This window comes from Pseudorasbora parva, chromosome 5 (genome assembly GCF_024679245.1).
Source record: "Pseudorasbora parva isolate DD20220531a chromosome 5, ASM2467924v1, whole genome shotgun sequence".
Classification (NCBI taxonomy): Eukaryota; Metazoa; Chordata; class Actinopteri; order Cypriniformes; family Gobionidae; genus Pseudorasbora; species Pseudorasbora parva.
The window spans coordinates 44,309,110-44,323,646 of NC_090176.1; the positions used below are offsets into that span (position 1 = coordinate 44,309,110).

At 35.3% G+C, this 14,537-nt stretch overlaps 1 protein-coding gene across 10 annotated transcripts in view; it reads right to left on the reverse strand.

The window, feature by feature from the left end:
• Positions 1-14,537, reverse strand: part of nckap1 (NCK-associated protein 1) — a 56,930-nt gene that overhangs the window by 36,287 nt on the left and 6,106 nt on the right. For 2 of the 10 annotated variants that reach the window (XM_067444457.1, XM_067444453.1), the window contains exons 2-8: positions 12,552-12,569; positions 8,746-8,856; positions 2,723-2,815; positions 2,010-2,066; positions 1,762-1,904; positions 1,554-1,644; positions 1,283-1,420 (exon numbers count right to left, since the gene is read on the reverse strand). In XM_067444457.1, the coding sequence (XP_067300558.1) occupies positions 1,283-1,420; positions 1,554-1,644; positions 1,762-1,904; positions 2,010-2,066; positions 2,723-2,815; positions 8,746-8,856; positions 12,552-12,569 (651 nt within the window). Of the gene's footprint in view, positions 1-1,282; positions 1,421-1,544; positions 1,645-1,761; positions 1,905-2,009; positions 2,067-2,722; positions 2,816-8,745; positions 8,857-12,551; positions 12,570-14,537 lie in introns of all 10 variants that reach the window. The other 8 variants (XM_067444456.1, XM_067444450.1, XM_067444458.1 and 5 more) reach the window with 7 other exon arrangements.

The following is a 14,537-nucleotide window of genomic DNA, read 5'->3' on the forward strand; positions in this document are numbered from 1 at the left end:
AAAAGAGAAATTGATCTTACTGGAAAAATCACCCGTTAACCTCGTAATTGCAAAATATTACATTAATTTATATGTGTATTAAATACCGGTAAATAAAATGAAACATTTACAAACATTAAATGCGCTATTTAATTTTCCCTCACTCCACAAATCCTTTCATTTTAACGGTTTTCTGAACAGTATCTATAAATATAAATATAAGAACTATTATTCATTATGTAAAGGATTTGTACTTTAATTGTGTTCCAAAGTCCACGCAAAACAGCATCCTTCACATGTGCAAAAATGTGTTTGTTTGGGCACATGGCACACTGATTTTTGTAACAGACCATTTCATTTGGGCAGTGTAAATTTTATGTTCATCATTTTAGTTGCTGTGAATAGCTGAAATGTCAAGTTAACAAAGCTAGAACTGATATATGCTGTGTGTGCGCATGTGAGGCACCTAGTGTTAGAGTCACAAAAACAAGCATCACAGTCTTTTTCTTTTGTTCTTTTATGTTTCAGAGAAAAACATTTTGTGAAGTCCTATTTATTTTATACCTTTATCTTATTTTGTTTTTGTTTTTCTCCATTCACAGAAATGTAAATTACAATGTTCAGTTGTTTATGCTGCTATTTATGTAAGTAAAGCTAATTTAATTTGACATTCTGTCAATGATCTACTATTTCCATTTCGGATCCGAAGTGCAGATCCGTGCACACTCTAACCGCTTATACTGTCCACAACCCATTGTGTGTTAATAAAAATAAAAAGGTACAACTACAAACATGCACGATGCAGAGCAGTTTAGAAAGAGGGATTTGACTGATTAATAATCAGTTTCTAATGCCGAGTTCAGACTGCACGATTTTCAAACTTGAAGGACAAAAGGATTTTGCATCGCATCTTTGATGATTCACACCGCGTGATTGTCATGCTCGTGAAAGAGCACCGATTTGCCTATGATTTCAGTCATTTGTCTGCGAAACCTAATTGAGTCAAAATTGTGGCTAAAAAAAAATTGGGCAGTGTGTGTGAACGCGGCGTAACCTGATTTCCATTCACAATCTACTGGACAAACATCAATCATTCATTCATTTAGATTTGTGTGCTTCATGTGAGGAGTGCCATTCGTGTGTTGCGCATGAGTGACCGTTAAGCGGAGATGCTACTGCTATAAAGAGAGTTTCAAATCCGTCACATAAGGTGCCATGACGGATAGTATGCTGCCTTAAAAGATAGTATGCCGACAGAGACAAAGTTCCCAAAAATAATTAAAAGACTATAGTGAAGCCTGACCGTGTCGGATTGAGCCGGGTTGAGCATGGTACTAGGAGCGCTAATCAAACTGAGCAGCTGAGCGTTCCTCCACTGATCGGCAGACAGATTCCGGCGTGGGTAGACCATCTGCAGGGAGACCAGTGCATCTGACAGTGACTGTCATAGCAGACAGAGAAAGAGAAGAGAAAAACAAACGGCAGAGAGCTCCGATTAAACCATGTTCTCCGTATGAGATGGAAAGCAGATAATAATAGGATTTCCTGATCTCATTGTAGCACACAGATTTTACTTTTCCATGAGGGACAAACTCCTCCATCATCTTTTTCAAAGGGTTCTCATAGTCCACAATCATCTGTCCAAGCCTGGGGTATTCTCGATCACTGAACACAAAAACATCACACAAATCATGACCCCAGGCACATCTCTTTCATTGGTAACATCCACGCTATAGCAGAAGGAACCTTACAATGAGTGGCTCTAGGTAAGATATGGATTACCTTGAACCGTGTGTCATTTCATGGGCATAGTTGTAAAGGCCGATTATAGCTTTGCGCTCCTCAATTCGAGAAAGCAGCATCATTAAAGTAGTGTACGTCACCACCAAATCCAGGTAGTTCTTTGTAAGGTCAAAATTTACAGTCTGCATTGTGGAAAAAAAGTAACTTTGTTATACATCAGCCATGTCATTAAACAAAAATCAATAATTCAAAGACATATTCTACTGATTGTCATTAATTCAACTCACAATGTCAAAGAAAACTTGACAGACGTCAATAGTGTTCAGCAGTTCACAAACGTGGTCCTGGAGGAACAGAAAATCACAAACATATTGGTTTTTTAAAAATTCCCTTAATGAACACAAACATTTTTCAATAAATAAATGTATAATTATGTATTATTTTATAATATTAGATTGTATATTATGTATTATTATTACAAATATTATAACTTATATTTTGCACTAATTTATAGTATGCTCAATATTAAATATCATTATATAATCACATATCAGAGATTATTGTTAATTAAAAAATATTACAAATAATTTTTGTTGATTGAAATAAAGCTGAAATACAATAAAATATAAATATTAGAATATTAGATAAATAAACTTAAACTTGGCAACTAACTTGTTAGTTTAACTAAAGTTAATTAACTTTAAAATGTTGGTTTAGTTAACTTGAAGGACTAAAATTACTAAAACTGAAATTAAATTACTACATACAAATTACTACAAATATATTAAAGCTAAATAGAAACATTTAAAAAAACAAAACTGATCAAAATTGTATAATACATAATACCATTATTACAAATTTGAACATGAAAATGAAAGCAGAAAGTATAGTAAAAAGTTACACTGTAGCAGTTTAAACAATACTACATAACATTTACATAAGAATAATTTTATGAACAGTTTACTCATGAGTTACCCATCGAGTGGGACTGCTCTCATACCTTAAATTCCATAACGTCCACAAAGGTGAAGTAATATAGAGCTAAATTCTTCAGTATTTCTGACTTTTCTTTTTGTAGTTGTGCAAGCTGTTGCTGTAATGTAAAAGACAAATGCATAAATTAAACACGGTCACATTAAACACGGTCACATAATTGTGCTATCTGACCAGGAAACTTATCAGCAGGTTTCACATTAGATCAATTATGGCTGAGAACTGTACTGTTATATTAATTCTAATAACCTCAGAAACAGGTAAATAAAGGAGTTATGAATTCAGTTTGTGCCCTAAACTCTGTAAGCTCAGCTTAAACAGAATCTTACGGTAGAGGTCTGACCCAACAAAACGAAGAAAGTTTTGAATTTTCGAGAGTGGCTACGGAAGAAATTGCTCAAATGTAAATATTTTAAAAGTTACTCAAATGTATTGAATGTTTTAAGGCAAATTCACACTGCACTAACAGACACTGACTTATCACCAGCTACAATACTTTACCAAAACTCAACAAACAGATTCAACATGTTCAATCAGTGAAAACAAGAGGTCGAAAGCCGACCAGGGGTAACACACTGAGCCGACAAAAAGTGTCTATTACCGTCTGTTGGTGCAGTGTGAATTGGCCTTTAAAGGGTCATGAAACCCTGTTTCAGCAGCCGTCAGTTCTCACCAGTTTTGAAAAATGCTATAAAAGTGGCCGTGGTTTAGCCAAGGGGTGGAGCGGGATGAGAGGAGACTGACATGAGATGCCATTTGTCTATTGCGCAATAAAAATAAATGGTTTACATTTATTAGGGTTGGATTTTGGATAGGGTTGGATAGGGTTGGATTTTTCAGTGCCGTATGCGACAGCAAGGGAAAAAACTTCCCTTTTGCCTGCTGTGACAAATGCAATAAGGTGAGATGGTTCAGGGAAGGAAATGGAATAAGGAAATGGTGAAGGCAAAAATATGAGATGGATTTGTTTGGAAATGGATGAGATTGGGAATGCTTTTTTGCGCTCCCTCACAAATTATTTTTCCACTCATCTCATATTTTCCCTCTATATTTTGTCTCTTTATGGGCTCCATAGAAGCCTAGGGTTGCTTTGAGGTACGCTTAAATTGCCTTGGGGTATGGTACCATGAAAAACTTTTCAGGTCCTCAAAAACACAGATATTATGTGAATGAATGGCCAAAAAATATACATTTTCTGTTTTCATTTGTGTTGTCTAAACGCGCCCTGAACACGAGAACTAGACATGAAAAATTATATTATATAATCACATATCATTAGTTAGTTATTATTAATTAAAACTAAACTTATTAGAAATGATTTACATTATTTGAAAGACATCTGAAATATTAATATTATAATATTAAATAAATATTAGATAATATTTATTAACCTTGAAGTACTAAAAATTATTTGGAAAAATATAATCACGTCTCATTAGTTATTATAGTTAATTAAAACTAAAACTATTATATTGGACAAAAAAACGGGAAAAATAATTTATAGCGGCTGCAGGACAATAAAATAATCAATCTTGAGCAGACCTCTTAGCGTAACAAAGCAAAATTCAGAAAATGGCTAAAATTTGTCAAAACCACCAAATGCCAAATCAAATATCTCAGAGCAGGGTTCAACAATAAGGATGTGCTTCATAACATTTGACTGAACTTTCACTGTGTCTTTCATTAGCTGATCATGTACATCTCCTTTAAGCCTGACCATTCAATGTACATTTGGATTCAATGATGACATGAATATTGCTGCAATATATAATTAGCTATTTATCATGTATGTAACAGAACCAGTGAAATGTTGACATGGCAAGGAAAACCAACCCAAAAAGCAGAAAAGATTCCTTATTGTTGAACCTGGTCAAAGAGATCATTTCTCAGATTTTCTTTTTCCCAGTCACACTGGTGAATGAATCCTGCATCAAGTCCTGACACGCACAGGCCTTTTCCCCTTTGGTTGTTTTTACAGTATTTGCAATTCTAGAGCAAAAATACATTACCGCTGCACCTGGGAAGGTACTCAAAATAGGCATGCACACCTCTTATCAGATTTCATTCATAATGTGCCACTAATATCATTATCTTTTAGTGATGTTTGGATAATACTGCATTCTTGTTCAATTCAAATATGTCTTAATTGAAAAACTGCATGATTTAAGAAGACTTTTGTCATTTCAGCAGTTTTCTCCAGAGTGAAGGGTAGTGCAAATGTGCTCTAGAATCAAGTTAGTGACAGAATCCTTAGTATCTATCAGTATTCCCAGAAAACCAGGTTAGAGCTAACAGAGTTAATGATGCATTGAAGATACATAAAGCCCATTATCAGAGAAACTACATATAGACAGAAAACCACACCATCCCCCACCTTACATTATATTCACACCATATCCTACTAAAGTATATAATTCCACTAGGTCAATAGGTATTTAGATACTGTAGACTGTATATGAGGTAGAGATGATATCATGAAAAACAGCAGAGAGGGAGATTTAACTATTGATAAATATAAGATCTAACATAAAACAGCTTAGGTCACATTTACCTTAAAAATAAAAAAGGGGGAAATTTGAATCTGCATAAAGAAAATGAAGCCTAATTTCATGACTATTGCGATGTTTGACACCATCTTGACATTACTTTTACTTTATCAGAAATGGGTCTTTTGTTAGTTTTTTATTTAAACGTCTATATTTCCATTATTTATATTTTATTTAAAAAAAATTCAATTTGATTTATATATATATATATATATATATATATATATATATATATATATATATATATATATATATATATATATATATATATATATATATATATATATATATATATAATTTTTTTAACTAGAATAAATCAAGTAGAACAATTTTTTTTAAATAACATATAAACACCAACACCAAGTGACCCCCCCCCCCCATTTTTTAAATGGTATAGTTTGAAGTTTAAAAAGTTTCCTGATCACCATCTCCGCTCTTTTTAAAATGAAAGTGCGTTAAGGCAAACATGTAATGCTGTGCACAATGGGCTAAACCTCATTACATTTTAGATTTTTTTTAATAGAGTGGATAAATATACTGAAGAAAGCATGTAACCATGCAGTAACAGACTCAAAGGAAGCTCAGAGCGCATCCCATTCAGTAGACGAATATTTGCTCCATCACAACTACTTCAAATGAACACAATTCACAGGCTTTGATTTTTAAGAGTTATTTGAAGGGCACCTCTGAGATTCCTTTTGTCCATGTAGATTACTGAAATACCGACATATATATGTGAGTACAACTGAAATGTTAAACTACATACATAAGAGCAGGAACTAAATAAAGCAAATAGGACTCCACATGGAGTCCAAACTTACCAAAAGAATAATCCAGAAAATAGCCATGTTAAGCATGCAAAAAATGCAAAAAACAAAAAAGGAAATATAAAACAACACTAAAAGGCAACTCAAACACAGTTAAACATGACACAGCTCCACATCATTGCGAGAAGCAGTTAAATATCTTTAACACAAAGTAGAAGGCAAAGCAGCATCTGAAATATACAATACTTCATAAGGACATGGTGGTTGGTTATTACTGTGGGACCAAAATGAACGAATGAACACAAAACACACTTGAGACATGAAATGCAATGCATATATAAAAATAATATTTAATAGCACACATGAAAAAGTGTTTGGTTAATTTGTTAAGAGACAATCCCATTAAATAAATTAAAGGCAAATGATGGATGTCATTATGCTGATGATTGCCCTGCTTTCCCCAAATATCTTCACTTTGTGGCTTACTAACAAAAATCCAGGCAAAATGTCATCTTTACCTCTTTTCCTCCAAAACTGTGCTTGTGCTTAGGACAAGCACGAATTTCCATTTAATTGAGAGCCAAACAAAATTTTCCAGTGTGCAGAATTGTGTCAGAAAATGCACTGGCTCTGGTCACAGGACCTAGCCGGTGGAAAAGGGGTATCTACGATAAATAACCAAGGGGAAATTTTTTCTTTTTTTACCCCACTGTAGTCATTAGCGCTGTGCACAGAGATCAGAGACTGTCATAGAAGGAATGCAGGATCAAAACCAGTTGAGGTGTGAAACTACGACACGCCTACATTCCTAAAGCAACATGGGCTGAATGGATGTCATTTCCTCATCCGATCAACACCAATAATGAAACCGATGACCGACTGCATCTCCCCTCTGGGTTATACAGATTGATCCACACAAACATCATGCCACATTAAGAATAAATTCTATTTGTGGGATTGTGGTTAAGTTAAGTGTGGCCAGAGGTTCCTGGAAAGAAAGACAGATCTGGGAAAGCCCCTCTTATGAGGACATCACATCATTTTCGATGACACTACATCAAAAATTGGGCTGCATGACAAAACAATGTTTTTACAATGACCTCAAACTAAACCTCCGTATTCCACGACCATAAGGAGTGATGTTTGAATCACTCTCTGATGGTTGAGGAATGAGCACCATGGGAACCAATGAACCAAGCATGCTAAACATGCTTCAGAGATGTTCAGGGTTGTGGCATTACAGAAAGAATGGTGACTTGGCTTGGCGACTGTGGTGTTGGAGGGGATATGATGGTAATCATAAGGGAGACTAAAAGTGCTGAAACACAGAAAACTAAATATTGAGCATTTATTTCACTACTAAAGCACCATCTCTACATCAGTGCAGAAGATGTATACAAAGCTGTATATTTGCTAAAAGATCTATAGACATCATATAGAGCAGCAGTTCTCAACCGGGGGCCTCAACAAACTTCATGATGGGGAGAACATGATGATTTAGAAGTTTATGGGTTGTTTAGGGGTTGATGAGTAAGAATATTAGGGGTTGAAAAACTGTGTGCTACTGTCTGTGTGTGTGTGAGCATTACAATGCAGCAGCGCATTAGCTCAAATGCTGATTAACTTGCCTGTACAATAAGCCAATATATACAATATATATAAAGAGAGGAACTGTTCAACAAGTTTGCTGTTGAACAACTAATAACATCAGATGCTGAAAATATATGTACTTCTATGATTAAACTGTTCAAATCAGAGTTGAATGCCTTTAAGGGCCCCTTTCAGGGTCCTGTACAATAGCTGATGTGATACGGGTCATGGCACCAGATTTAAATAGGGCATATAAAAAAAAAACATTTTGCAGATAGCTAAAACACTGGGATGTTTCTTGGTAAACATGGTTGTCAAAACCTCATTTTCTGATGCACCACTGGAAACAGGAGAAAACATGCTGTACTATAATGTTGTCAAAGTCGATACTGAAATTTAAAAAATGTGATGATACCAGCATTTCCCTCTGGCATTTTGAGCGCTGTTGAATGACTTCTTAAACACCTCTGATTGGCTGTTGTGTTCACACGCTAAACATGCATGTCTGTGATTGCCTTCAATAACCGTCAAAACCATGCTCTGATTGCTTACACAGATACACACGGGAGTGTTTGAAAGCAGACGTCTATCAGCGGATATTAGGGATCTGCTGATAGACAAATGCTTTCAAATGCACTCTAAAAATTGGTGGGTTAAAAACAACCCAAGTTGGGTTGAAAATGGACAAACCCAGAAATTGGGTTGTTTGAACCTAGTGAATGGACCCATTCAAACAACCCAATTTCTGGGTTTGTCCATTTAACCCAACTTGGGTTGTTTTTAACCCAGCATTTTTTAGAGTGTGCTCCTGTGTGTATCTATCACATTTGAGACTTGTATCGTCCCATTTTGAAAATTGCAGAACTGACTTGGTACTGAAATCGCTACTTTTCACAACGCTACTGTTCCATCCTCTAGACATTTTTTTTGCCTGATTGATTGAATTGCAAATGGTTTTAGCCATTTTGCTAAGTGCAAAACAACAATAGCAAAACCCTTTGCAACATCTTAAATATATTAAACATTGTAATCATAGTGTATTACATGAGTAAAACAGTATATGAGTAACAACATCATAACATTCACTCAATCATTACAAAATACTTGATTTATAATATGAAACTTACGTTGTTGTTACGCGTCTCAACGGCTGGGAATTTTCTTACGATGAATTTCACAGCTGACTCCAGGTTTTTGTCAATTAGGTAGGAAGGTTTTGCCTTGGGATCTCCACAGGCCTACAATGAACAGGAAAAAAAACATCACTGCTAAATATAAAGCCGCTTCAACAGCACCACTGTGAACATGTGCAGAAAACTAACTTATAATCCACTGATCATGAAACAAAGATTCAAACCGTATGAGACAGATCAGAGAGGAAGAACAGTGAGGTAAGGTGCAGGGATTTGATCACAGTTAGAAAATGCAGTGGATGAAAAGACAAAAAAGAAAAGGCCAGAATGTTGAAGAGACTGAAAGAGAATAAAGGACAGAAAGAATGTACGCTAGTAATGGGAATCGTAAGGAACTTAATTTCAGTTTCATAATGATTATTTTTTAGGAAACACTATTCAACTATATTAGGTACATTTTATTTTAAGGTGCCATTGTTACAGTGTAATTATATATCTATGTACTGAGTTAATTAACAACATGTACTTACTATGGGGTTAGGGTAGGATTAGAGATTGGTTGAGGGTTAGTTAATAATAATAAGATAATAAAAATTGTCCACCACATACCAGCTTATTGGTGGAGAGGATGATTAGGAGGTCATGATAGACAGAGGCCAAAATGGCAAATTTGGCCAGGATGCCGGGGCTACACCCCTATTCTTTTTCTGAAGGACATCCTGGGATTTTTAGGGACAGTGAGTTGCATGTAATTATGCATAATTTAACGTTACTAAATACATGCAGTAAGTACATGTTAGGGTTAAAATATGTAACAGACTCTGTAAAAAAGAGTTACCCTATATTATATTTAATGTCCCTAATATATATATATATATATATATAACATTAAATATAATATAGGCTAACTCTTCATCTTCATCGCCATTATTACAAAAATATCGAGCCCATAGCATATGGCTGTCAGACCCATTTTGTGTTTAAAGCCCAGCATGCACCAAGCTGATGTCAAATTACTTTTTTATCCAGAGTGACTTACATTGGATTCAAGGTACACATTTTATGCTTTCCCTGGGAATTGAACCCATGACCTTGGCATTGCTAGTGCCACGCTCTACTGTTTGAGCTACAGGAAAGCCATTGTGTTGTTCCCTCTCTGCCCAAATATTTTCAACTGAAAATTCTTTTTTTCTCATGCATTTGTTACCACTGTTTTAATTACTTTCTATGTAAAGCACTTTGAATTGCCATTGGGTATGAAATGTGCTATACAAATAAACTTGCCTTGCCTTGCCTTGCCTTGAAAAGGACTAATGGCAACAATCAACTAGCACATGTGTTCTACGTGTAAGTAAATATCTGTCACATACAGTATTAGTTACATTTATTATTTTGTGGTAAATTAACCAAAGGATTAATTGACTCTTCTAAAAAAAAAAAACTATAGATTAACTGGGAAAATTCATTAGTTCCAGCCCTTCTAATCTCATGCAATAGAAAAGAATAAGATGAGTGTCAACTTATATTTGGTATTGTATAATTTCATTGAGCACAGCCTTTCTTTTCACATTTAATTAAGACACCAAAAAAAAATTTAGGTAGTTATTTTGTTATAAAAATTATAACATTCTGGATTCCCAACTCTGATGGAAGGACAGAAAAAAGAGGGAAGAGAGGAAAAGAGAGAGGACAGATTTGAAAATGCTCTTCAAATGGACAAGGTGCTGCGTGAGAAGTTGGAGAGCAGTTAGTGGAACACGGACAGCAGTGTATGAGCAGAAACAGTCCTAGAGAGAGAGAGAGAGCGAGAGAGAGAGAGCGAGAGAGAGAGAGAGAGAGAGAGAGAGAGAGAGAGAGCGAGAGAGCGAGAGAGAGAGAGAGAGAGAGAGAGAGAGAGAGAGAGAGAGAGAGAGAGAGAGAGAGAGAGAGAGAGAGAGAGAGAGAGAGAGAGAGAGAGAGAGAGAGAGAGAGAGAGAGAGAGAGATGGTGGGTTTGCTGGACAGTGAGTCTGATTGGCTGGCTGTTCTGTAAGAGGTGAGTGTCTTACAGAGTGAAGGAGCTGGAACGCGTCAGTGGACGTGCAGCTGTGGCAGGGCAGTGTATATGGTCACATGACACGTTACATGATGCTTTACATGCACCTATGGCTAACGCAGCATCAAACCTCAAGACCATTCCAGTGTGCACGGCAACACAGAGGCTCTGGGTGCTGTAAGACAACATGTGTTTTTTTACAAAGCCCATTAGGTCGTTCCCAAAAAAAGACACCGCATGGCTAACAAACTGACGGGAGTTACACCGCAGGCCCTGGAAATGATGCAAACCGGCAATCAGCTCAGGGTAGCAGAATGAAACTCACTAACATTAAATTTACATTAGCTGAATTACTCCTGTGCCCACTGATAATTTAACACAGCCAATCACAGAGGAGTAAATAAATAAAACCCACAGAGAATCTAAACTATGCCTCAAAAATGGCTGGCTATGGCTGGTTTTGTTCTTCCTTGTTTATAGTACTACTGACATCCAACTGGTGCTTTGCAGTTAAAAGCAAATTTGCTGAAAATAAAGAGGATGGTAAAATAAAAAAACAAATAAGGGGAAAAATGGAAAATAAAAATAAGCCTCATGCATTATTAATATTTATTACCCCAACAAATGTAAGCAAAGGTTTGTAGTAACAAATCTGGCTGGGCGATATTCGTGAATCGATCTATATTAGTGCTATTTTATCTTAGCTACTGGAATCGGCATGTTTTGCTGTCAAATAGTGCTAAATTGAATGGATAGTGCTAGATTTGCTTGAAGAGCGACCATCTCCACTATTCAAACTTTAAAATCATTTACAATACAATGTATTGATCATTGTATAGGGTATATTATGATGCCTAAAGAAATGTATGCATTATAACCAGTGTTGGGTGTAATGCAGTGTTGGGTCTAACTTGTTCCCTTGAGAAAGTAAACTAAGAGATTATACTTCATTTTTAATTACAGTTACTTCTGATGTAATTTCATTACATACTGTATGCATATGCATAGACTAATTCTATATAAAACAATAGTGGATTTAACATCATAATGTAACGCTTAATTTCAAAACGTACGTTTTTAATGAAACCTCATTAAATCCTTTGGTCAGAATAACTAATGCCATTTCATTTTTTTTATATGAAATAATTAAATGAGTTTCATGTCTATCCTTGTGTTGTGATTTAGAAAGTAATAAGTAATGCAATACTAATTAATCTGTTGAAAATGTAATTACTAGATAGTAATGCATTACATTTTTAGAGTAAACCCAACACTGATCATAACATTATTTTACTTTTTAGTATAGAAGTATAAAATTAGTTAAGAAACATTTTTTTAAATCTGTATAATTCCATTAAACATTTTGAATCTATAAAATAAACGGCTGTCAAAACGAAGGCACCTCCGCTCACAAATACATTTTAAGCCATTTTAGAGCACATCCATAAATATAGACATTTTGTCAGCTAAAAATATTGAGATATAATTGAGAAATATCTTTTTTTTTTTGCTATACCGCCCAGCTCTCAGCACTCAACATCTGTAAGGCTGGCAGAAGTTTCAGATCGCAAAGCAACAATCAAACCGAAACAGAAATAAATCTGTTTAAAGAAAGATTAAACAGAAGAGTCCTGCTGGTGCTACAGTTTGGGAAGGGCCTTTTTTTTTGTGAGTTGCGTACAGAAAGATCATGGGACATGAGACTGGTAGAAGAGCGGGGGGAAGGGGGGGACTGAGATTTTAGGAAGGTGAAAAGCTGTGCAAACCTTCCAAACTTGTCCTTGCTGGGGGAAGCATTGTAACAGAAAGAGAGAAAATTACACATAAACACAGGTTCCAAAGTCTACCATGCATGTTCACTTCAAAACAAATTAACTTTGGGAACTAATTGTAAGTCGTTCCGGTTAGAGTGTTGGTTCTGGTCCTAAGGAGGGACGCAAGGGGTCAGTTGGGTCACACAGTGCATTGAGAGGCAGTCGTTCCCAGAGCTAACATTGACACCATGCAGAATTCACTCCTCCGGGAGCAGGAACACTGTGGGCTGAGTTCAGAATTCACGTCCATGTTCAAGAAAAGACTAGGAAGTTTGTGATTAGTCAAAGAAACATAATCCATGCAAGTAAAAGGGAACCAAGGTCAACATGTTCACAAAATGACTGAAAACAGATCTGAACTTAAAGAATGACGAACAGAATCACACTGCAAAAATAGAGCGAGCAAACAAACAAAACAGACAAACAAACAAACAAAAATGTCATTATTATCTGCTCCAATGCATCAAATCATCTCATGCACAGAATTAGAAGAGCAAAGGGCCAATAACAGCTGACCGTCACTGATCTCAGACTGAATCCCTTCTGCTGAACTTTGACAATCCGTGTTATTTCAATCAGAAGTAATAGCAGGTATGATGGTACAGCACTTCATCGAGTACTGCACTGAACTTCAAATCATCATTTTTTCCCCTATAACTTGGATTTTCTGCATATAACAGCTCAGCTTCTATTGTCTCTTAAGCCTTTTCCACCAAATTGATGTTGGTGCCGATACAGCTAGTGTGAGAAAAAAAAGTAAAGTTTACAGAATTTTAGTCCTACATTAAACTACTATATATAATGTTGAATGTAATCATAATAATGCAATGGGGGAATATTAATCAAGTGTCACCATTATCCTGTGCATTGGGTTTCCACCATCAAGTCCAAGCCTATTCATTTCCACCCCAATGTAATAGCAAATTTAGCAAATTTTTATCAACAGCTAATGTTTTTGTTGACATTTTATGCTTTGGAATATCGCAATAATATCGTATTGTGTAGGGCTGTGAATCTTTGGGTAGGCAGCGAATCGATTCGATTCAAAAACGATTTTTGTCAATTCAGAACGAGTCGATTCGAGATGATTCATATCAAAATTCGATACGATTCGATTACTTTGATTATGCATTTTCTTATCTGCATTCATAAGATTATTAAAATGCTTCCCCTAATGTGTTTTATTCAGGGTGTGAATCACACAGCGGCCTTCAGAGGTCAGAGAGTGGGCAAAAAACCCAGTAACACTTTACAATGAGGTTTATTAGTTAGCATTAACTAATAATGAACTGCTCTTATAAAGCATTTATTTATCTTTGTTAATATTAATTTTATCATTTGCGAATGCATTATTAAAATCTGGGTAACATTAGTTAATGCCTAACATGAACAAACCATGAACAGCTGGGTTTTTATGTTAAAAAGATGAACTAATGCTGAACAGAGGTGTTGTTCATGTTAACTAATGCATTAACTAATGAAACAATGTAAAATTTAAAAAATAAATTTAAAAAAAACTAAATAAAAAAAACGAACGAACAGTACATTTGTTACTGTTGGCCAAGAAATGATTGCGATAAATGACAATATTGTCATTATTTTAGATGACCATTTTCATCTAAAATAATGATAATGGCCAAAAAATGCAGGTACACCTTTTCAATCAATAAACTTTAATTTCTAAAGACTATTTAACACTAAAAATGGAAAACATTTTAAAGAACCACAATAAATGAACAAAACAACCAAAAACAATAAAAGCATGGACTCTCAGTCTGTTTAAGAAAATGCATTTAAATAAGTACCAAAAACAATAAATAAAATGAATGAAAACTGCAACGGATGATAGTGTTTCAGGTGCATATTAGGGGCGGCACGGTTCACAAAACCCACGGTTCGGTTTGTATCATGGTTTTAGGGTCACCGTTCTGTACAGTT